Source organism: Zootoca vivipara, chromosome 4 (assembly GCF_963506605.1).
Source record: "Zootoca vivipara chromosome 4, rZooViv1.1, whole genome shotgun sequence".
NCBI lineage: Eukaryota > Metazoa > Chordata > Lepidosauria > Squamata > Lacertidae > Zootoca > Zootoca vivipara.
In genome coordinates, this window is record NC_083279.1 from 75,673,238 (window position 1) to 75,699,095 (window position 25,858).

General features: G+C 39.9%; 1 protein-coding gene across 9 annotated transcripts in view; it reads right to left on the bottom strand.

Annotated features, from left to right (window-relative positions):
- NBEA (neurobeachin) overlaps positions 1–25,858 on the bottom strand; it is a 354,996-nt gene that overhangs the window by 158,932 nt on the left and 170,206 nt on the right. For all 9 annotated transcript variants that reach the window (XM_035114666.2, XM_060273784.1, XM_035114659.2 and 6 more), the window contains 2 exons: positions 18,105–18,229; positions 365–508 (listed from right to left, as the gene is read on the bottom strand). In XM_035114666.2, coding sequence (XP_034970557.1) covers positions 365–508; positions 18,105–18,229 — 269 coding nt within the window. The remainder of the gene's footprint in view (positions 1–364; positions 509–18,104; positions 18,230–25,858) is intronic.

The following is a 25,858-nucleotide window of genomic DNA, read 5'->3' on the forward strand; positions in this document are numbered from 1 at the left end:
TTTGTTACATTTTCACAATAAAAATCCTTTAATATGTCTAATTGACTGCACTCAAAATATTCTTTCTAAAACATAGATCAATCTTTTTTTATCAGTGTATTATGACAGTTGGCACGATTGATTTGGACATGAGTCACCCAGGTTCATCAGATCTTTGACTAACCAGTATTTTATAAAGTTGTGAGGATAAATTAGATGAAAACAGTGGGGAACTTCTGCAATCTGTACCAAGCGTTTCCAAAACAACAAGGCTCAGTATCTCACACAAATGCCAATACAGGACACAGTTGGCAAAGTTTAGAAAACCAGTTCAATTACTATATCATTTATTTACATCAAACTTTTTTTAAAAAAAGATTTTTACCTGCAAGATTGTCAATCTCCTTCTCTTGAAGCAAGCTGACAGCATCATCATCTCCTTCCAGCATGAGCTCAGTTTCAGCATTCTGATTGACAACAGCTTGGCTTCGGAAGGTTTTCTTTGACTTCACTACATCTTCCTCAGTGCCTATAAAAAAGGGTTACAAACATTTTAGAATTCCGTTAGGTCTTTAGATCAGTCTCAACAAGCTGTTTTCGAATATAAAGCAAATTAGGCTTGCCATATGTCTGGAAAATTCCTGACATGTCCTAGTTTTCGGATGTATGGCAATGTGATGGAAAAAGCAGTGAAAACAGCTCCAAAAGGTTTCCTCCGAAAAGCTCAACAATTTTGGGGTCTTCCTAAAAAAAAGGCTAAACAACAACTTTGGGTGTCAGGAATTTTACTTTTTGAAAAATATGGCAACCCTAAACAAATGGAATCTATCCACTGATACAAATATCAATGATCAAAAATATCACTTCAAAACGGCCTTTCAAGAACTTTTAATGCATGGGGATGTGTGCTCTTTAGAGAACAAAGGCATGGTAGTAAACTTCAAAACAGAAGGCTGGGCTCCAACTTGTTTTTAACTAGCCTGTCATTGCTGGCAGTAATCCCCTCACATCAATCTGGCAATGCATTGTAGCAGAAAGGTACTGTACTAGATGCGCAGGTGAATGTGGCAAACGTGCTGGTTAATGATGTAGACAAATCTTTCTGAGATCAGTTTTGTTTTACAATATTAAACATACATTTATCTGAAAGACATATAAAACTAGCCTGCTTTGGATTGATAGAAGCTTGTTGGCTTGGCTGTTCTTTAAATTTATCACTCAGTTGAGTATACCTCAGTTTGCCACAATATACCAGGCATTTATCTAAATGAAAGTGTAGGAGACCGAAGTTGCCCTTCAATCACTGTATCCTTTATGAATTAGAGTTCCATTTATCAAAATTACAGAAAGAAGAGGTAATGTCTCAGAAGGCTGTCTCATTACAAGGCTTATAAACACTGCCCTTACAAAGAAGTGGTTTAACACCTAACAAATCAAAAATTGATTGGGAATTGAATTTATTTGAGATAATCTATCTTTGGAAGACATGTCGTACTGAGTGCACTTCTTGGCCTCAGTACCCATTCATCAAGAAATTAACAAGCAAGTTCCACAGACCACCAGACTTCCTTGGATTCTGAAGTACGAAATATGTTAAAAACAGATCTGTCACAGATGTTCTAATTGCATACTCCTGAAGGTTTTTTTGTTTCCTTAAAGGATATCAAAAGAAAAGATACAAGCTAAATATTTCTAATTTCTCTATAGAAGTACACTGGCAAGATTGTAAATATGCATTTGGAATCAAACTGTACTTAGTATTGTTAGCATTTCTAAAATATAATAAAAAATAATTTTATTTATTCTAAAATAATACAAATACCAGGGAAACATCCAGACAGTGCAATCTATCAAGGACCAGGGAGCTGCAGAGTGGCAGATTCCAAAGCCCAGTCAGCTGCAGCCAGCCAAGGCAGAAGAGGTGTGTGAGTGAGAGAGTGAATCTTTCCTTTTTTGCTGCACCATCTGGGGTCCCCAGGAGATTTGTGGAGCTTTGGATCTCATACATACAAAGGCTCTGCTATTCCGCCCTGGCATGCCACATTTGGGGTCTTTAGCAGTGGGGTCTTCTATCAGCAGTGGGAGAACAATCGTCAGTAGCTTTCTGTCTGTTAGGGCATTGCTTGGTTCTTCTACCATGGCAGAGTCCTGTCCTGCTAGTGAAGAGGGGCCTACGTACCATCCTAAACTCATTCTAAAGACATTACCATTGTGGGGTCAGGACCGCAACCTAAGTACCCTGTTTCTCATATTTTAAGACATACCCATAAAATAAGTCATAGCAGGATTTTTAAGCATTCAAGGAATATAAGCCATACCCCGAAAATAAGACATAGTGATAGGCGCAACAGCAATGCCGGCCGCAGCAGGAGGAGGAGGAAAAAAATAAGACATCCCTTGAAAATAAGCCATAGTGTGTGTTTTTTAGGAAAAAATAAATATAAGACATGTCTTATAATATGAGAAACACTGTATGCTTATTTAACATGTTTCATTAGAGGTAAAAATATGAAAGCAATTTAAAAATTTAAAAATCAGATAGTATCTGAATGATTAGGAAGCTATGAGAAAAGATCTAGGAAAATTGCTAAGAATGTTTTCCTTGATTATCCTGGATTTACCCAATCCTTCAAGACTGTTTTGTCCTTTCACTATGCTTCGTAAGATAAGGTGACAATCCAGAATGCAACCCTGTTGATAGTATGAGAATTCAGTCTCTAGGTTATATCACAAAGTGCTTTTGCGAGTATCCTTTGTTTCAAAAGCTGCTATGAGAAACAGGAGTTATTGTGTGAGGGAAACAAGCACTTAGACCTGTAGACTGAGTTGTGTGGTTCTTTGGATCCAGACCATGGGCTACAAGCTCACCAGGTATCTTTTGTACACATAAGTGCCAATGCACAAACTCCCCCCCCCCCGTTTCCTTATCTAAACGTATATGCCCCACTGAATGCAACAGGACTTAATCCTGAATTGGCATGGTTATATTTGCACTGGAAGGAATATGTAAAAGAGGAGAAAAGCAGGTCTCTGATACTGATTTTTACTCTCTGTTTGGTTCATCTAAATGATTACAGATGCCAAGTTCCTTGCAGTTTATTCTAGCCTTAAAACTTTGACCTGTGTACCTGTATTTAGGACCTTACGTAATGACACTGGTTTCCTGTTTGAAACCTGAACTGGATAAAAATCGACAAATCACTTTCTCTAGTATATTGACAAGTAAGTATATGGACCTAGTGCAAGACGCTCTGCAGAATAAAGGGCATGTACATTTAAGATTGTTCTAAATGTAACATGAACCCAAATACATTATAAAGCATTAACAACAGCTCTGGGTTTGTTTTTTGGTTGTAAGTGGAGAATTTAAATGGTTCAAACAATAAATCTTTTCCTAAGATGCTTACATCTGACAGAGGACTTGTGATGCTACCGAAACCACAATTAAAAATGAAGGATGAGATTCAGCCAAGTTTTACTCAAACTAGACCTACTGAAATTAATGAACATCACTAAGTTAGGTCTACTCTGAGTAGAATCTAGCTAAATGTTCTATGGCATGATAAAGGAATTGGAATTTACTAGTCTCTTATTTTACTAACATTTTATTTGCAGAACACCACTAAGAAAATAACCACAGAAGAAACAAATGTTGAAATCTTGAATAAAAGAAATAGAAATAAAGGATGGGAAATATCATTCAACACTATAACTCAGAATATAATGTCTGAGGAAATGAGAAAAATAAAGGACATATACGAGGAGTGCTGCAAAACATGTTAGACTTAAACACACAATTTTTCTAGGATATATTAACTAGGGTTCAGTATCATTAGTCTTCTGCAAAACATGACTGAGATAATAGTCCACCAAAAATGTTTTTATTAAATGGGTTGGCCACACTCTTGATCCGAGACTAAATTTCACCTATGACAAGAAGATCCCGCAGTTCTTCATACCAGTTTCTAATTTTGGGGGTATTAATACATTTCTATGCCTTTGCTGTCTGAAATTTAGCTGCAGTCAGTAACTGGGTAACGGAGTCGATGAATTATCTCTGAAACAAAGACACTGAAGAGCCCTATCCATGGATCAAAAAGAATGGTATATCACTTTTGATATGAGCCAGAATCTCCCTTCAGAATTTTAATAGTTTTGGGCATTTTTGGACTATACTATGTATAGAGATGGGACCCAGGTGGCGCTGTGGTTAAACCACTGAGCCTAGGGCTTGCTGATCAGAAGGGTCGGCGGTTCGAATCCCTGTGACGGGGTGAGCTCCCGTTGCTCGGTCCCAGCTCCTGCCAACCTAGCAGTTCGAAAGCACGTCAAAGTGCAAGTAGATAAATAGGAACCGCTACAGCGGGAAGGTAAACGGCGTTTCCATGTGCTGCTCTGGTTCACCAGAAGTGGCTTTGTCATGCTGGCCACATGACCTGGAAGCTATACGCCGGCTCCCTCGGCCAATAATGCGAGATGAGCGCGCAACCCCAGAGTCGGTCACGACTGGACCTAATGGTCAGGGGTCCCTTTACCTTTACCTTTTTATGTATAGAGATACATTTAACCTGACCACAGCCCTATCAAGGCAAATTTGAGCAACTGTAATGTAAATGGCTCAGTTTGCTTGGTGGGAGATATCATCTAGTAAATAACATATAGGTGGCCTCCTTTGTGTTTAGCAAGCGAAATGTGAGCATCACTCTTTTCTTTTTAAAGGGTGTATGAAATTGCAGTTAAGAGTTTAAAAGTTTAATCCCTCTCACTGAAACACAGACAAATTCTACTCAATGAATCACCTGAGACCAGTATATATTATGAGCAGATAGACCAAGGTACAGACCTGCATTAATCCAGATTCCATCAAATCAAAGGGAATGGGGCCACTGAGTCAGTGGAATAAGGAGTGCACTCATTATAAAGAATATTTTCTCTCTTTAAAGTAGAATAAAACAGCAAGAAGCATGAAATATAATGACAGAGAGCCTTTTGAACACGGTATTTGGCATGTCAACATTTATTTTGATAACATCCATATTTTCCTCTCAAATTTCATTTAAACTTGTAAATTCTCATTTGGATTCTTCAGGTCACAGCTGGTACTAGGTATGCAAGCTAAGCTTCAAAGATAACCTGCTGTGTCCATGCTTAGAAGAAGTCAGTTCAAGGCTACTTGAATAAATGTAGACTCATAACGTGGCTGATTTCAGACATGGGTAGACTTTCTGAGCAGCAGAAGCAAAAAACACACACAAAAAACCCCAAATACAAATACAAAATTCAAACCAAGCACATAACTCAGTTCAAACAAACCACTCAACATCATCACTCATTAACATCCATTCAACTTTTAAGGTCACTAATTTCATTTTTAAAATAGAGTGGAAATAAAAGTAAAGTTTGCTTAGAGGCCATGTTACAAGCCAAGGGAGAGTCCTGCGTCTTTCAGAGTTCATTCCACAGCTTACTTCAGTGAATTATAGATAAGGCAATTTATGCAGAGAGTTCTCTTTCATCTTTGAAGAGGGCTGGCAGAATGGAAAGTTAACTCATTTTAGTGTTACCTAAATGTACTGACAGGAAATTCTAATGTTTCCAAACATCTGGAAATCAGCTTCATGGGATGGTGATTTCTTTTCTTCAAGAATGCCTTTTCATATACCGTCTTTTACAGCTTTATGTGGCTCCTAAAAGAGTGTTTTGACATAACTAAAGTCTGTCTGCTTCACAATAAAATGCTGCATTTAATTTAAAAAATATTTTACAGAATAAAGATGTTTTTGTGAAGTTCTACTCTCTTGGACACTTATACGACATTTCTTGCTTCTTATTAAAGTATTTTAGCCTGTGTTGCTTTTTAGCACAACATCCCTGTTTCAGTTTATAGTCAAGAGTACTAATGAATTGACTCTTAAGAGATAACACATTTCATTACCTGAGGTATTTGAGGCTCCGTGGCGCAACGGGTAGCGCATTGGACTTCACTACCTGAGGTATGAAATGAGAGCAAGAAAACGTACACATTTGGCATGTCTTCCTTGTTTAATATTGTAAAAGTAAAACTGCGTCAGGCGGTAAACAATTAAAAAGATGCAATCATGAGGCTGCAAAGTCCCAGCAGGCCCTAACTTGCAGATCTAGCAGCAGGGCTCAGGGCAACGTTTTGGAAGAATCAGGGCAGGTCACAAACCAAGAAACTGCTGGACTGGTTATTGCTGTACAGCACCTCCCTAATAATGGCCAGAAGGTGTACTGCATGCGTAAGCCCAGTTGGGTCAAATGATCTGAGAATCCTGGTTTGGTTTGGCTTCCAGACTGAGCAACTTGTCAGCTAGTGTAGTAGCTGTACAGACTCCCCAAAACTAATGCTTTGTTGCTTGAATATTGGCTTTGCCTCACCTCACCAGAGGCCTACTTGAATCTTGCCTACCATTTTGTCTTGCTGAAAGTCTTACTTGAATGTTTACTGAACTACTGGAACAGGTTCATAGTCTCCTGGATCCATCACTAACACTAGAGACTTCAGTGGCTAGGAGTGCCTTTTACCAGCTTAGTCTGGTAGGACAGCTACAGCCATTTTTGGGCTAGGATAGCCTGACGAATGCCATCCATTTGCTGGTAACCTCCAAATTAGATTACCATAATGTGCTCTGTGTGAGACTGCCCTTGAGGCTGACACAGAAGCTGCAGTTGGTGCAAAACGTAGTGATTCGACTATTCACTGCAGTGGAATATTGCCACTGCATTGGATTTGAAATTCAAATTATGTATATAAAACTAACTGACCCGGCCACGCGTTGCTGTGGATTTTGGGGGGAGGGGTCCAGATGTTTCAACTTTGTGCTTGTATTTATGGTTTTTATTTTTTTGGTCTTCTTATGATTGTGCATTTTCATTTGTTTGTTTTGGTAGTTTTATTTATGTTTTAAATTTTAAGAAGTGTGATTTCCCCCACCCTGTTCTGACTCATGACGTTTCCTGTCCCTTCCTCCCACCACCACCGGCTTATCCCTATGATTTTTACTGTCCCCACCCTCGGTTTATCCCTGTGATTCCTCCTCTCCCACATGCAGTTGTTACAGATAGATAGATAGATAGATAGATAGATAGATAGATAGATAGATAGATAGACGTGGCTTAATGGGTCTTTTATGGTGGGTTTTTTTTAGAGGTTTGTTTATTAAGGTGGTATTTTGTTTAGTTTTATAGGGTGTTTTTTGTTTGTGGGTCAGAAGTGGGTAGGGTTTAAGATGTGTGTGTGGTGTGTGTGTGTGTTGTGGTGTATTTGTAGTGTGGGTAGTTGGTGTGGTGTGTGGTTTTAGAGAGTTTGCTATGTGTTGTTGTGTATTTTGTTGTTGTGTATTTTGTATGTTTTGGTTTGTTTTTTTTGTTTTGTCCCTCTCCCCCACCACTGCCCTCTCACTCCCAGGCCTAATGGAGGCCTGGCGGCCTGGCAGGGGCCTGCGGGCCAACATAAAACAAAGGCCGTGCTGTGTCCTGCGATCTGGGCGCTCCCTCTCCCCCCCGGGCCTAGTGGGGGCCTGGCGGCCTGGCAGGGGCCTACATAAAACAAAGGTCGTGCTGCGGCCTGTGATCCGGGCGCTGGCCCACTCCCCCCCGGGCCTAGTGGGGGCCTAGCAGCCTGGCAGGGGCCTACATAAAACAAAGGCCGTGCTGCAGCCTGCGATCCGGGTGCTCTCCCTCTCCCCCCCGGGCCTATTGGGGGCCTGGCAGCCTGGCAGGGGCCTAGGCCTACATAAAGCAAAGGCTGTGCTGCGGCCTGTGATCCAGGTGCTCGCCCTCTCCCCCCCCCCGGGCCTAGTGGGGGCCTAGCAGCCTGGCAGGGGCCCAGGGGTCTGGTAATGGCCGCCTTGGTGGTTTCAGTTACTTGGTTGATGATGTCATTATTTGGCGCCGCCCTTCAGAACTTTTGCTGGTCACAGCATGCAATCTGCCTTTCTACTGGATGCTGCTGGAGTCTTCAGAGCTTTTGCTGGTGACGTCTAATTTGGGCGCCACTTTTTTTTTGCATTTATTCACTATTTTAGGTGTGAAAGCTGTGCTTTTATGCCAGATCCCTCACTGATGGGCATGGAACATTGTGGTCATATTTGTTACATTATAGTTCAGCGGTTACGGAGAAAGGCTGTGACCTCTGCGCACGCAATGCCTACATTTATATATATATAGATTAACTGTTTTTATACAGGTTTTTTAAAATTGTTTGCATTTATGTAACTGTTTTAAATATACTTTTAATTTATTGTGAAATTATGTCAAGTTATTCATAGGAAGTGATAATAAAAGAAAGTATAATAGTAGTAGTAATACAGGAATTATGCCCATAAGCATAAGATTCCCTCAACAGAATCTCATCTCTTAATGAATTGTTAAGAGTTCCATAATTCTCCAGAGTTGAAAAAGAATTCTAAAAACAAACAAACAAACAAACAAACAAACTAGGGAGAAAAGGATTAACAGAAGAAATAGAACCTATATTTGAAATTAAAATAATACAATTACTAGGCACTTAGATTTTCTAAGCTCTGTATAAAAATTACAACTACTGCTATATGTACAATCTAAAGTTAAAAACAGATAAGATTTAGAGCACAATCAACAATTCTAATAGTAAATATTTTATTCTACTAATTATGAGGATTCATTTTTTGTCCTGCTTTCCAATAAACATGCCAAACACTGGTGGTTATTTTCATTTTGAGAGGTGTTGTACTTAAGAAAATTCAGTACTGTAATGGTGGAACAGAGCAATGACACCTGACCTTGTAAGCAGCATTTGTCAATGAAAATCTCATAAGGGATATATGTCCAGATAATTTAACCCATATTGTACATACCTTTCATTAGTTAACATAATGTCTTAAGTTGCAGACATTCATTATATAGCAAAGGCTAGCAAATAAGGAGATGATAACTTGTGATTTAATGATCTTATATTACAAAATATTGAAAATGAGAAAATAATGACAAGTAGCAAAAACTACATTAATAATAATTATGCTTGAATACAGTTTACAAAGAATAGTCATAACTGAGTTATTTCCCCAAATATAACAAATAGCTACTGCTCAGTAGCAAAGGACATCAAGGACACTTGCAAGAAAGAATTGGATCAATATTAACGTGATTTTCATTTCATGCTTCCCCAACTCCAGTAAGCTGACAATATACTCTGATTATGTGAACTGCCTGTGAGTAACATAGAAAAGGTTATTAGAGCAAGAGGTGGAAATGGAATGCACCTTTTATATTGACAGATTTGCTAATAGAGTGTACTGACTTTCAAAAGCCATGCAATGCGTTTTCACAATTTGCTTTTCAAAATACACCCTACCTATCTTCTAATACTAGTTCAAAAATATATATTTAAAATAAGATATATTTTATGTTTATATAAAAGATAATTTTTATTGATAGGAAAGTTATTTATAAAATAGACCAAGAGAAAAAATGCAATTAAAAAAGCTAAAATATCTGCTTGAATTTGCAATATGACTTGAACACTTGTAATGTGTTTGTATACTATGGAAGTGCAAGATAATGTAATAATACTCTTAAGAGAAGGTAGATAATTATTTTGAAATAGAATATAATAAAACTTGCCTTAGAGGTTACACATAAATGGTAAGTATAGAATCCTTCTAGTAGGGTTTTTGATTAAAATGTAACAAGCAATAGCTAAACAAAACTAAGGTTCCAAACCTGATAATTAAACTGCCCCCCATCAATGCTTCTTGCCACTTGAGAATTAAGTACAACTTTGGTTTCCTTCTTTGAAAACAATGAAATTGTAGAATGAATCTGAAGGTTGCTGCTAAGTCCAGGGAAGTAAAGGAACTCATTCACAGGATTGGAGATGAAACCTCTGAAAAGCTCCACATATAAATTTTGATTCTGTATTTAAATTGGCAGTCACAAGAGAATAAATGTATAAAGATAAATGATTTTATCTTTAGAGGGGAAATTCTAACAGTAGCAAAATATTCTATACCTGACTCACAAGGTCATTCACCACATAACAAAGCAAAAGTCTCCAAAGCATTTTTTTTAATGTCACAAAATGGTGGCAGAATGGGACACTGTGGCGCACAGAGCTATCTTGTAAAAAGAAAAACCCAATAGGTACCTATCACACCTGAACAGCAGCAGTCTGCATAAAAATCATAGCAGTCAATTAATGAACATTTTGGGGCATTTCCCCACATTCACAGGACTGTGCTTGGAAAGCGCAATATTCTCACAAGAGAACCGCAACCTCAAAACAAGACACACTGTGCATGGGGAAATTATTAACAAATGGGTACTGTACAAAAAAAGATGAACATGCATCAATGCAATGAAATAAATTTTGGACAGCAAAGATGCAGGCTGAAAATGAAAAGCTGATTGATAAATGGACCAAAAGCAGCAAAAAAGGGGGGAAGGGAGAAAAAATCTGGGGAAGACAATGCTCTTTAAGTAAAACAGAATGGTTTACATGCCTCTCTTACATTGCTTCCTCTGAGATCATCACATTTAGACTGAAGAACAGAGAAGAGTTATTTGATGACATCTGGAAGCCCTTTACCACTGAATACACATTTTAAAAGAGCTCGTCACTGTAATATCTAGATTAGTATCTACATAATCTCTGTCCATGAAGTGGATGCCACTCCATAAAAGTTCCAGAAATATATTCTCATCTTGTACTTATATAGAAGTAAAAGCTCAGCATAAAAATGAACAAAGAATGTTATGCTACGTGTTATGCTTTGTGCATGCGTTACATTTGAAAATATTATTTTCAAAAGACACCGAAAATGAAAGTAGCTTTTCCCCCTGGTAGGGAGGAAAATGCATGATTCACTAGTAAGAAACTGTAGTACACATGCACAGATGGGAATGCTTAGCCATTTTAGAAGGAATGATTATCAAAGCAGTTATTTCCCCCCACTTTATCTTGTAACATTCTTTTATGAACATTCCTAATTCAAATTGTAAGTCACAAGACTAAAAAGGCATGAGCAAATGATAAGTTGAAATCAAAGAGAGATTGCGACATTCTCTCTCTTTGCAATGGAAATCCATGTGTGCACAACCAATTTTTCTTCACAAATAGGAACAGATGCATAGGATGCTGGGTGGTATAGATTTATACTCATTTAAACTAGACCCTAAATTCTATAACGAAACGCCATGGATTCAGCTTGAAGCTGGTCATTATTATCTCCCCACCCCAAAAAGATCCATACAACATAGCAAAACAGTGCCTTGCCCTATTCCAGTGTTTCCCAACCAGTGTGCCTCCAGATGTTTTGGGACTACAACTCCCATCATTCCTGACCACTGGTCTTGCTAGCTAGGGATGATGGGAGTTGTAGTCCCAAAACATCTGGAGGCACACTGGTTGGGAAACACTGCCCTATTCTTCGCTTCAAGCCTGCATATCAACCATCTTTAATTCCCAGCGGCTATCTGCTCCCATACATACCATTTCCCCCACCCTTCTAGATCTTTGTGGAAAGCTCTGGTCTGCCACCACCTTTGGAAATTATGAGGAGTAGGACTTTTTCTGCTGTGACATCATAGCATAAATGGCTTCGGTCATACATATATTAGGGGCCACCTTTATTTTCATCACCACTGTTGAGACAACTCAATAGTGCTTTCCTGATTATACACCATCCACCAGTGGCGAATGGAGCCGCTTGGCTGCCCAGGGCGGCAAACGCGGAGGCGCCCCCGGGGGGGGGCGTGATGCATGCATCGTGACGTCACAATGCATGGAGTGTGCACGCGTGCGGATGCTACACATCTGGTAGCTGGTGGTGCACGGCGGCCCGTAATGGGGGGCAGCTCGCAGGGCAGCCGGCACAGACCGCGTATGTCTGTATGCAGGTGGAGGTGAGGAGGTGCGTCCCCAGGTGGAGTCCCCCCCCCCGAGTGGAGCCCAGGGCGGCCCGCCCCCACCAGCTCCTGCCATCCACATACCAAGTAAAGATAGGTTCTTGGAAGCTCCTATGAAACTCCTATACCAAAGTACATACCTGAGACCTTCATATATCCACAATTTACAACACAACCACCTGAGAGAATACACAGAAGCACTTATATCCATGTGGCAAGTAGAAATTAGTGAGCTTTTAGAAGGTCTTCTTGCATGAACATGGAATTTTGCTGCCCCAAATGATACATGCTCAAGTAATTGTACTGAGCCAATCTGAGGGCCACTGTCAGGAACCTCCCCACTTTCCAAAGGGGTATTTGTATTTAATTCCTTTCTTGGATTGGTGTTGTGTGTGTGTTGTGGAGAAAATCTGGGGTTGGAGACCAAAAGCCAGATGTCTGAGGTTCAAGGGAGCCAGGTCTCTCTCCCATTTTATACCTGCAGTGTTTCTCCTCTCACACACAATCTCAGTGTTACTGGATGGAGCTGCTTCACTGAATTAGCTTGCATCGGAACAGAAGAAATTAACACAGCAGGTTCCTTTGCTAAGTGCTAGTATCTGGAAGGCTCAGAAAAGGAAGCTTACAGATTGGAAGGCTCAAATCCAGTTTGAACTCAGGTCCAAGCCAAGCTCAGCTGAACTCTCACATAATCCCTATTGGCAAGGAAATTATACAAGCAGCTCTCTGCACAGTTCACGGTCATTTTGACCTTGCTAGATTGCATAAACTGCTTAGAACACTAACAGTTGCACTGTTAACAAGCCACTGTACTCTGGGGACTGTGTCATAATTTGCAACATTCTCTCTCTCTCTCTCTCTCTCTCTCTCTCTCTCTCTCTCTCTCTCTCACACACACACACACACACACACACACACTGAAAGGAAACAAAAGAAAATGAAATTTGATTTGGAAAAATTTAAACTATAATTTTACAGAAAAAAAGAAAGTTCGCAATGATGAGCTGCTATCTTTGCACATAATAATTGTAAGAATTGCCATAAGAACTGCAGATGACTGCTTCAGGTAGGCAGCCAGCCCAGTGAACGGGTGTCCCAGGAAAGCAGCACGGGTGGTGGGTGTCCTAGACAAGCCACAAAGGAACAGTCAGAAATCTGGGAAAGTTCCCCAGCAACCACACTTCTGCTGCGAGCCTCAGAACAAGGCCATTTTGGTTGCAGCAGCATTGGAGACCAGGGAGGAGGGAGACAGAAGCAGAGGAGGATGGTTGTTGGGGAGCTGCCCTGTCCAGTCGTGAGCCAGAGGTGTGGTTTGGCCGAGCTTTAAGGGGAGAGGGTGTGGCCTGGCCTGGTGAGTGGGCAGGTCTTTGGGTCTGGCAGGTGGGTGGGGAGGAGGAAACTGGAAGCATGTGTGGTGGAAAGGGGAAGGTCTAAGCTGCCCAAAGCCAATCCTTTCAACCTCTGGCTTCCTTCTGTGGTTGTGCCTGCAGCAGTGGGAAGGGGCTATGGTACATATGACCCCCCTCAAACTGAATATCAAGTTTTCTTCCAACAAAAGATTAATTGGATGCATTTTACAAAGAATCAAATATTTTTATGTTTTTTATGGAGTATACGGAATATATATAATATATAGAAACTCGAGTCATCAAAGTAATCTTTACCACATTTTTGCGTGTTTCCGCTCACTAGTTAACATCTGACGTTCTCCCCCCTGAACAGGTGCAAAAGTCACAGACAATTTTTGCCATTCTCAAGACTTTCCTGTTCTTTGGTGATTGTGACTATCATATTGTTACTGTATCCAAGCATTCACTATCAATACTGATTTAAGTCGAGATTAGTTAGAGAGTGCTCTTTTATTCATCAAGGTCATATCTTGATGGCTGTGCAAGCTTAGATAAATCGGGTATTAAGCAGGCACATCTCCAAGGAACCTAGAAATTCTCTCATCTGCAGACCTCAGCATATCTTGTTATTTATTGCCAGAGAAATGACTGATTAATTTTGTCATCTTTGCTCTGTGTTTTTTGCTCGGCTGAAGCTGCCTGCCCTCGTCTGCAATGCCTGATCAGACCTATTTAAGCTGATGCCTTTGATCGTAGACACAGAGGAGCTTGCTGACTTAGGCTTTGACTAAACATTCCTTTGCTGCAATATTTATGCACAACCCCCCTAAATGATAACTGACAGTCAATGTAGATAACGAAAAACTACTAAGATGTTTCCCACTATTATATGGATGCTCAAAGCAGCATTCATAGTACTACATTTAGAGGCAAGATTTAACAAACAACAACCCACACAAAAAAAGCGTTATGAGACTCATCACTCTCTCTGTCATTTTCCACTAAGAAGATATCCGAGGCAAGTAAACTACCTCCCTTTAAAACAAAACAAAAAATTATTTGTCTACTGTAATGTGATTTTCATTCTTAAAACTAAGAGTAATTTTGCTGCTATACCAGACAGCTATAAAAATTATCAAAATAACACTAATGAAAAATCCCTAATGAAAGTTAAGCCCCATGGAAAAAAAATCTGTGCTTCTAGCGCTTTATTAATCACATTCCAGCACCAGAGGCTGAAAATACATCAAACTGCACCAAATCCTTTTCACATGACAACCTCATGAATTATTCAACTCATTAGTATCACCAAGAGGCATAAAAATAACATCAGTGTTAAGGATGTTTTCTTATAGAGTAAGGTCAACTAAAAGTTTTAATATTAAAATCCATAAGCACAAGCCTCAAGGTAAAATCTATGGGATTTAATCTCACAGCAAGCTGTTTTAAATTCCTCTAGAAGGCTGTTGTTAATTTTGATACTGAAAGCTTCAGAAACATTTACGTTAGTACCGCATAAGTGGCGACTTCCTTCTGTTGTGATCTGAAATATAACCAATAGTGACACAGCCAACATTTCTCCACATATGTGCCAGTTTTATTTCCTTCTTTATCTGAATACAGTACTGGGAAAACAATACGAGGTTCTCTTAATTTTACTCGGTAAGGGCCTCTTTTGGGGGGGGGGAGTTTTCTATACCTCTTAATCCCACCATTTCCTTGTGTACTCGTTTGCTGGGTGCTTGACCCTACACATGCTTGGCTGAAAATCTTGCTGCCCCTGCTCCACACGCACCCCTCAGTTTTAGACTGCTTGCTTCTAGGTAAAGGATTCAGTCTGACACTACAGCTATGTCAATGTATATCTTATACAGCTGCTCAGTTGTGATCAATAGTCTTCACTCTGTACAGATCAGGACCTAATTTTAGCGCAAATACGTTACTGCTTCTTTTCATTCCTCCCTGCTTCTTTCACCCTTTTATTTGGTTTTGTCTCATTATGCCCACTATCTTTCTGCTTTACTATGTTTTCTCTTCTCTATAAAACACAAATAAAATAAAATGCCCAAGGAAAATGACGGTTGTTCAGTGTGACACAAGCCAGTTTTGAGGTAGGACTATATAGCTCAGTGGTAGAACACAAGCTGTACACACAGATGTTGCATTTAAAGCACTATAGTGGTACCTCTGGTTACGAACTTAATTCGTTCCGGAGGTCCGTTCTTAACCTGAAACCATTCTTAACCTGAGGTACCACTTTAGCTAATGGGGCTTCCCGCTACTGCCGTGCCACCAGCGCGCAATTTCTGTTCTCATCCTGAGGTAAAGTTCTTAACCCAAGGTACTACTTCCAGGTTAGCGGAGTGTTTGTAACCCGAGGTACTACTTCCGAGGTACTTAACCTGAGGTACTACTTCCGGGTACTACTTCCGGGTAAGCGGAGTCTGTAACCCGAAGTGTTTGTAACCCAAGGTACTACTGTATTTGACAGTCACTGAGAATCCTTGGAACGGTAGTTTGTCAAACTGTAGCTCTGTGAGGTCAGCACCCTTTAACAAGGTACAGTGCCCAGGATTCTCTGTGACGGTTGAAGTAGAATAGTGCTATGTTATGAATGTGATTTCCAATTGCAATCCCTGATACCTCAAGGTAGGACTGGAAGGGCTGTCTGAAACCTCTGGAGAGTTACTGCAAGTCTGTGCAGACTGGTGCCCTCCAGATGTTGAGGACTACAACTCCCATCAGCTCTCATCAGCATGGATAATGGTTAGGGATAATGGGAGCAGGGCCGGCTCATCGTAGACCCCCGGTGGCGCAGGGCACCATGGCGCCGGCCCGCCAGGAGGGCGCCGCGAGTTGCGCCCGCCCGCTGGCCGGCCGGTTCGCCGGTCCGCTGCGCGCGGCGCCCACCTGCCCACCGGGGCGGGAGAGCGCCGGAGAGACCGCGCTGTGTCTGCCCGCCCGCCGCACAGCAGCGCCGCGCCCACCCGCCCACCGCGTTGGGAAACGGGGCGGAATGGCGCCGGACAGATCCGGCGCACCATGGCGACAGGGGCGCTTAAGACGGCGCTGAATGGGAGCTATACTTTGCATCTTCTGAAGGGTCCCACATTGGCTGTCTCTGGTGTAGCCAATACTGACTCAGATGACCCCTGGTCTAAAGAAGTAGAAGGAAGCTTCCTATATTCCAATAAGTAACTATATAATACTTAAGAACTGGGTCGTCCCCCCCAAGATGGAGCTCAGCTCTGGAACCTTTCAGACAGAAGCCATTGTCATTCTAAGAGAACAAAGGAGAAGTTCATGGTGAGCTCTGACACCTATTTTTCTATATAAAAAAAGCACTGCTTAAGAGTGTAGTATACAAAGTCCCCAAGATAGCATAGCATTATTTTACTAATTCCAACCAGGATTAAAAATAGTGATTCACGGGTTCTGTGTATACTTCATGAACATGAACACATACACACACACACACACACACACACAGAGAGAGAGAGAGAGAGAGAGAGACAGAGACAGAGACAGAGACAGAGAGAGTTGTATCAAAGGGTTCTGAAATATCTACACAGAACAAATAATAGCATGGAGTGTGAAGTATAATACAGCAGCTTCAGCAAAACCTTTAGGATCTTAGTACATATTAAAAACAAAATAAACTCCCAAAGCAAATTTATAATGTTTGTGGTTATAGAGAAGGGCAACCTAATGGGTTGGTAGAGATTTCTGTGGTCATGAGGCACATGTATAAAATGTTTCCTAAGGTCCTACTTCATATCACTGTTTGCTTGCTCACCTTGTGAGTTTTAAATATTTGTATATTCTGGGGGAAAGCCCCTGGAAATTTCAATCAGAACTAATTACAGTGTGGAATCGCAAAACGTTTCTGAAAATGAACACTTTGAAAACTTGGAAATATTAAACCATAGCAAAGATTGATTAGAGTTCATTTCAGTATCATTAAGCGTGTGGGGGGGGGATGTACACATGAAGAACATTCATTCATTCATTCATTCATTCGAGGTAGATAACTGATCCCCACAGACCAAATTTGGCCTATAGACAGCTCCTTCTTGGCTGACACAGCAACTAACTGGCCGGCTTACCTCTCTCTGCTACATTGTTCTTTCTAGACAATGGTCGTATTATTATTAATTCAATTCATTTCTATACTGTACTGCTTTGTATTTTTCAGAAAAAAACTCAAAGCCATTTACAGCACATTAAAGCATCAAATAAAACAAGCCAGAAAAAAGGATAAAATTGAGAAACAAAGACACACAACTTACAAAATTATTATTTTTTGCATCATCTTGCATCCTCATACCTGCTGCCCACTACTAGCCTGAGACACTGCGGTAGCTACAAGCAGCTCCTTCACCAATGAGACATGCTAATAAATATCCTGCATTGGAACATCCTGTCTGTTGACAATTTCCTCCCCTTTCCCACTCTACAATGTGATGTCGTTCCACTTTCTCATATATTTCCCCTTACTATTCCTGTCCAACAGAACACTCCTCTTTATAGCAACCTCAGTTTACTGTATCCAGTAAAGTGCTAGCAACCTTACCCATAGCTGAGTAAAATTACTGCACCCAGAACCTCTCCTTTACCTGTACACAATAGGGGTCATGTTCACAGCCATGTTCCTATTTGAACAACATGTAGCTCATTCCCAGGGTTAAGAAGGGCCTCGGAAAGTAGGAGCTCTAAGTACCTTACAAAGCTTGTAGCTATGTGCATCTTTCATGCAAGGCCAAAAAAGTACTAAAAGGAAAAAGGGAGTAAAGTGGATGGTTCTCAGAATCATCTGACAAATAAAAAGAAAGCTTTTTAAGAGAGTGGGCATGTTAAATGAGTACTGACCATATTCCGCAGCAGCTTTGAGCAATGCATCAGAATGGGTGGAGCCAAAGGCGTTGCGAACAAACCGCCTCCGTCGACGCAGATCATCTTCCCAATAATCTAAGCGCCAGAAATCATGCAGTTGGCTAAGGAAATAACAACAACAACAACAATAATAAAAGATTAGTGTCTACTACACTGGCATACAGAGAAGGAGCAGCAACTCAATAAAACATTTCCTTACTTTTTTCAGTGAGTACAAGGAAAATGTTACAACATATATTATTAAAGTGCAGTATTTGAGTACTTCTTTACTTTCATTGAAGCATTTAAGGATTCAACTTTTTCTAACCGCTCTGCTTACTGCAAAAAAACATTAATCAGAGCAATCCCATTAACAAATGCAGCATCAAATTACAAGTATTAATGACACAGCTTTCTTTCTTTTACAGTGTTTCTTTAAAAAAATATTGTAAATCATAGAATGGACCTAAGAGCAAATATTTTGCAATTTAATGACTATGGTCTCTTAGCAGACTAAACTTAAAAGTATAAAATATTGCCCACTTGAATTTTTGTGGAACTATGATTAAAATAATGTGCTGAAATATTCATTGAAATAATTCCCCATTGCCCCCAGCAACCTGAGAAAATTGCAATTTTATTCATTATTAATAACTCTGAATTAGAGCTGCAAAAAATTCCACCATGTGGTAATTGTCTAGGTAAATTATTATTCCTACACCAACAGAGTCCTTGGATGATTTTATAGCTCCCAGCTAAAACAAGTCATTAACAACCATGGCCATCATCATTTTACACTGCCTGTTTTGCATTCAGAACCAATATTAAAGTTTCACAGAATGATTCAGAAACCATTGTTAACCCATATCCTACCAAACGTGCAAATGCATGCATTCATTTATATTAAATTTAGCTACTAAATATGGAAAGAGTCAAGAACCTCAAAATTTGCAATATGGCACTGACAAAATGCTAACTGTTATTATTTTATCTACAGGTTCCATGCCAATATGATGGATGATCAGGACAAGATAGTACTTAAACCTCTGTCTTACTACATCAGCAAACCAGGGGGGTGGGAAGGAAACAAAACTAGCATTCGGCATGTACATTATATATTTACTGATATAGTAAGGTATGACTGGCACTAGAATGCACCTTAATCTTGGCTGTTCTATGCCTTCACAAATGCAAGTCTTTACACAAAATAAATACAAAAATGTAAAAGAGAGGGGCAGGAAGACTGGAGAGCCACCATGATGGTTCATGCAGAATAAGTTTCAGTAGTTATCCATCTTTAAATCACACCTGCTTCTCTCAGAATTAGACTGAGATGTGAAAGAGGGGAGGCAGTTGCAAGGGATCATTAGCATGGATGGGTGCTTAAGCCCTCCTGTGTCCATAGATATGAGAGAGAGAGAGAGATACCCTACAAGTAGGTTATGGACTCAGTGGGCACAGAAGCCAGCCTCACATTCTCACATACCTTGCTCTCCCCACATATATAAACTTTAAAGTGAACACCCATGAACGCCACTGTAGGCTATGGGTAGGTTGGGATCACCTGATCTATCAACCTATCTATTTTTCCTACTATACAGATTGCACAGGCAACTAGAAATGAGGTCATAAGTCCATATTAAATGTGATATGTACAATGGAAGACAGCAAATTATTCATAAGGCTATTCCTGTGGGCCCCCTATACAGGCAACAACAGTCTTACATGTGTCCAACTGACATGCAACCAAGCACAAGCACATTGCGGTGACCTGGAAGTGGCCAGAAAGGGGGACAGAACAGGGGAGGGTGAATAACAGGATAGTGGGCTTATGTGCGTTCCGCTGTCGTGGGTTGTGACCTGGAACGCAACCCCCATGCAAATTGGGGGTTGCATGTACGGACCAGATCCAGATCCAGCTTAACAGATTGTTATTAACACAGAGGATACCGGAAACACAACTCTTACTAAATTTTTAACTTTAGACATATGCAATGAATTCCAAAACCTCTCCATCCTTCCTCTGGAGGGCGGTGTTCACCTTCTTTCGTGCACTGGTATGCACACTTTCAGAACTGCATTTTTAAAAAGTGATAACCAAAATAATTTGACCCCCAGTAGGGATCACTGGGAGGAGAGATCGCGAAGCTGAGGCTCCAATACTTTGGCCACCTCATGAGAAGAGAAGACTTCCTGGAAAAGACCCTGATGTTGGGAAAGATGGAGGGCACAAGGAGAAGGGGGCCACAGAGGACGAGATGGTTGGACAGTGTTCTCAAAGCTACCAACATGAGTCTGACCAAACTGTGGGAGGCAGTGGAAGACAGGGGTGTCTGGCGTGCTCTGGTCCATGGGGTCATGAAGAGTCGGACACAACTAAACGACTGAAGAACAACAACAGGGATGAAAATATTACTGCCATTGACTGGTGCAAGTAAAGAGCTAGCCAATGAAAGCTACAGTATCTATTTGCAAGAAAATCACTTCAATATGAAAGACACTAAGAAATTGTTAATGAAATGCAAAGAACAAGTCAAAATCTTTTCACAATTTTGTATTATTTTTTGTAACCTGAAACAAAGATCTAACAAGCCTAATAGTTTCCTTTTAAAGAGAACCAAATTAGTAATTTGAAACGTGCCTTGGTCCTTCATTGCTTATTATATTAGTGTATATAGTTACCTGTAAGCAATCAGATCAAGAAACCTGTTGTTGGCAGAAACTTTACTGGTGTTGACATGCAAGTGGGAAAATGGGGAGTCCCACTAAGAAAACGCCTATTCCGATCATTTGCCTTGAGAAATTGAATTCTGGCATCTCATTTTTCAGAAACTAACACTGGAAAAAGCTAAATCTGTTGCCGATAAAGACGTATTTAGATAGATACATAGAACTGGTATCTCACAAAGGAACTATACCCAAAAGCAAGTAAGACATTTAACTGGACAACTGGTTCAACTAAGTCAGTCTGAAAACAGGCAAAACACAGATGTTTTCAAGGAAGGTGCAAGAAACTTTGTAGTTGACATTTATGGAATAAATGTCACGCCAGAGATAGGCTGCACTTAACCTCCATCAGTTAGCAGTCGTCTTATGCACTGAAGCATGAGGGTTTAATATTTTTTCAGAAAAAAATATCCAGTCTTATCAAGGCAAATCTCATTGATACAAAACTTTAATGCTTACCATTCTCTTTGTTTCAATGATATGCTGAGATAGACTCAATGGGTTAATTACGTATATTGAAAATCTTTAAATTTGATGCCTTCCTTTTATATTTATTTTCTTCATTCACCCAAATCATTACAAACGAGGACAGTTATTTTATATGTTTCAGTACCTGGATAATCTCAGTGTGCAAATTCTATGGGTCTGTAATAATGTTAAGTCCCCACTTAGAAATTTCAGCTTGTGTGTACTTATTGTGTAGAACATGACCCAAACAGTACTGGTGAAAGAATACCAGTGAACACTTCAAACACTTTGCCTAATGCTGTTTGCTTTCTCTTTACTGTTGCACAGCAAGCAGAAATGTCCATTTAGTGGCCTATATCACTATATAGCTGGGAGCATACTAATCCTATAGATATATTGTTTACATGGACATTTTTGTTTCATTTTTGTGCTTATAGTCGCCTATTGCCCAAGTGTCTACATCCAAAATGGTTGAAATGCTATATCATATTTTGTAATACTTGTCAGAAAAGATAACCAGCTACTTATTCTGTCACTTGATCAGATCCTTCTGAAGTCCTTTATATTAGTATGATACATGAATTGCAATCCTCTGCACAGGTATATTGAGCCCAATGGGAATGACATATACATGTATAGGATCACAGCATATAATCACTTGGTACATATGTGACCAAGCACCATTGCTTATTTGCAAAAATCTATTGTTAGACCACATTTGACAAGCTATTCACCTGTAGTTGTTAGAGGAGAAGACCTTTATATTAGTTCTAGCTTCCTATAATGTAGTTTACCTCTACAGTTTAAAGAAGAGAATGCAAAATGGCTGTACTTTAAAACATATTTCTTTTCTGATGTTTTTACAACTAAAATTAATATCTATATACCTTTGGTAAAAATCTGATATCATGACGGATGATTGATCAACCTTTACTTCAGTTAACACTTTTAAGTATGATCACATGGATTAAGGCACAGCGCTTTCAAAAATCAAAATCACACTAAAGTCAACAAAACACAGAGGTTAATTAGTTTCAGTAGAACTTGGATCAGGAAGCCATCAATTTTCTCCCATTCTGTTTGAACGTATTTCAGCAATTTCAATCACTTTTCACACAAATCCATATTCCATAACACAAGAGTGCACTTCTGTTATATTGTTCTGACTACATAAAGGCACACTTTTAAGAAAAGTTTACTTTTCAACAACTAAAGTATTGGTAAAAATAGCAAATGCCTTTGTGAGGTAATCTTTTTTAACAGCTTATCTTCAAAAGAAAAGTAACTACTGAAAGCTGTTAAAGTTACCTGGAGTATAAACATTACGGAAATTTAAAGAGGCAGGACTGCTCAAACTGCCACTGTTCAAAAGATGAACACTGAACTTTGCCACCAAAAAAGAGACCTGAACACAGATAAATCTTCTCTTAAATTATGGGTGGGACATATTGGAAAGTAGAATATTACTAACAGATGTACAGAGAATTCATGGTGTTAAAAGACCTTTTGGCTGGTTGAGGATAGCCTGTATAAGTACTGGAGATGGCCTAAATACAAATCTACAGAAAGTTTACACATTTTTCTATCTCCAGAAACATCAAAAGAAGAATTCTCTTCAGAATTGTAATTCTACAGCCCTCACCATGAAATTAATCAGCTCCACATACACCAGTGCCGATAGCAAAAGAGATGGCAGTGGAAGGAAACAAAATGTTTTCTTTACGTAGTTCCAAAATGTTAAAATGCATTTGGGGTGTATCCAACTGTGCTCCTTCACTGATGGAGGGCACTTTGACCCAGTAAACGATTCTGCCAACAGAAGGCAAGATTCCCCATGTCCTTCTCCCAATTTACTCCAGAAAGTTGAGGTATACTTCGCCTAGCGACAGTGGTAGCAGCGGGTCAGGCGGGGGGAATGAGGAATGGATCGGAATGGAGGGAGGGCTCAGTGAGGCATCCAAGTGTTTGCACCGCCCCATCCATCTAGTTGAGGAAGGAGGGCTTAGCGATGTATCAGAGCCCCTGCACTGCCCTAGGCAACAGGTAGAAGAGGGAGCGCAGCCGCTTCCGGCACCCGAATTGAGGCGCTCACCCAAACGCAGGTTTAGGGGGCGGCGTTTCGAGCCCCAAGCTATTATGCTGGCCCCGAAGCAGAAGGGTGCCATTGCCGTATTCTGCAAGTGACTAGGAGGTCATGTTTTCTGCTATCTCTGCACTGTAAATAGTATGCACAATAAAACCTTAAAAGACAGATCGGACTGGAGCGTCTTTACTCGAGAGTAGCCGCAACAATCCCCTGACATATCCTTTGGAGCAGAGTAGAAAGTAGTGTGGGGAAAACTGAATGGGTGGATTAAATAATCTTCTGTCAGATATGTGACCACATTGGATACAACTATTTGTCCATTCTTTTTTCTAAATAGATGATACACTTAAAAGCCAATTATGCTGCAAATGCAACTTCTTTAAAATTACAAAGTCAAAATATGGGTGGGTAGCTTTTGCACTTTACTGGACAACAAACTAAAGTTGTAAAGTGTAAAAGTATCACACCAAAATCGTAAGAAGTGTATTAGCAGCATGCATATATTGACCATATAACCCAATTCAAAAAGCAAATACAATCTCTCTACATAAAATTAAGATCAAAGTATACAATTTGACTCCTTATTACATATATCGCTTAACTTTTCATGTATTGGTTTTCAACCTAGCAATTCAACCTGTTGACCGTGTTCCTTAAACTCAGTGTGCTATTTAAGGTACTTATATGAAAATATTTGCCACTAAGTATGCAACTTTTCTCCTGCCAACCTAGCAGTTTGAAAGCACGCCAAAGTGCAAGTAGATAAATAGGTACCGCTACAGCGGGAAGGTAAACAGTGTTTCCGTGTGCAGCTCTGGTTTGCCAGAAGCGGCTTTGTCATGCTGGCCACATGACCTGGAAGCTGTACGCCGATTTGAGAGAAACTCTGCTCAAGGTCAAACTGCTGCATTCCAAATCAAGAAACTTTGAACCTTTGATTTTTCTATCCATTTCCCTATGTCATTGGTAGAGATAATGGAGAGCTCATTCTTTCGCATAGAGAGCAATGAAATTGATTAAGCTACCGCACACAGTGCTAAATCCATTGCTGTGTTTTGCTGCACTGTCCTATAATAAAGAGATTCTCTATAATTTAGTTTGTACAAAACAACCCAATGTGACACAACCCAATGTGACACAGCCAATTTATAATTGCCACCCAATAGATTTTTAAGGGAAGCTTTCAGCTACATTGAGCTCAAGATCCATTGTTATTTGGGTTTTTTTAAAATAAAAAAAAATAGATATTTGTTCCACATTGAGCTTCACCACTTGCTAAGACAATTTGTCCAGATTTGATACAGGATATTTCTTACTAATGGCCAGGATGAATTGCTGGCTTCTAAGCCAACTGAATAAGATTTCAAAAAGAAGTTTAACAACAGAAAAATACAAGTAGAGTCTCACAATAAAAAGTTGCAGTTTATCCCTGGCCCCTAACTGAAGAGTGCAGCCTTAAGCTAGAAGCGTGTAGTGCTGTTTGAGGCCCATAGAGAAGCCCTTCCTTCTTCTCTACCATTCAACTGCTATGCTATACAATGCAAATGTCTTAGGATTATACTGACCCTTTCAACCTTTAATGGTCCAACTGGCTTCATAGACTTAATTGTTAGATTCACACACAGTCTGTCCAACTTCTTGTTCCTTTTTTGACCCTTTCCCCCAGCCTGGAAATGAGAGCTGCTTATACTAAAATGAAGAGATCCAGGATTTGAGGACTGTACTGTTATGTTTTGGCAACAACATTTACCCCAAGATGGAAGGCAGAAAAAGGAAATTTTGAATTTTACTTTTTGAATTTATTTCAGTTGATGCGTTTGTGTGCACACGCACACACACTCCCAGATAAAAAGGCTCACTACTTTGGGGAAACAATGCCTTGTTTTTTCTTAGCACTGTTCACTTGATAGATTAACACAACTAGCCTGTACTAATTGAGACAATTTCACTGGCTGGTTTGGGGATGTAAGCATCTGGGAAAGCAACTCCTCCTGTATGAACACCTTCCCTTCCTGCCTCTTGTCAAATTCAAATTTACAGGTAGAGATTGTGACTTAATATTTGTATGACTATTGTTCCATTCATTGCATTGTAAGTGTCTTTGGTCATTTTAAGCTATCACAAAGCATAGGAATTAGATTTTAAGCTATCAAAGAGCGTAGGAGAAAAAGGGATGTTGTTTTAAATGAAAATAAATGTTAAAACACTCATATTTGCACGTGGAAATGCAAATAATAATAAATATGCTGCCAGAAATTACACCTTATTGGTACTCTATACACTAGGTTGTTATTTGTGTCCCTTTAAAGCTACACCTAGTGTATTATCAGTATTTCAGTAGACATTTTGTGTTATGCCATTCACAATGGACTGGAAGTACGTTAATATGCTCTTTGAGTAATGGCTGTTTGTTAAGTAACACTACCTATATTAAATATACCTGACAATAGTTTTAGAACATTTTAGGACA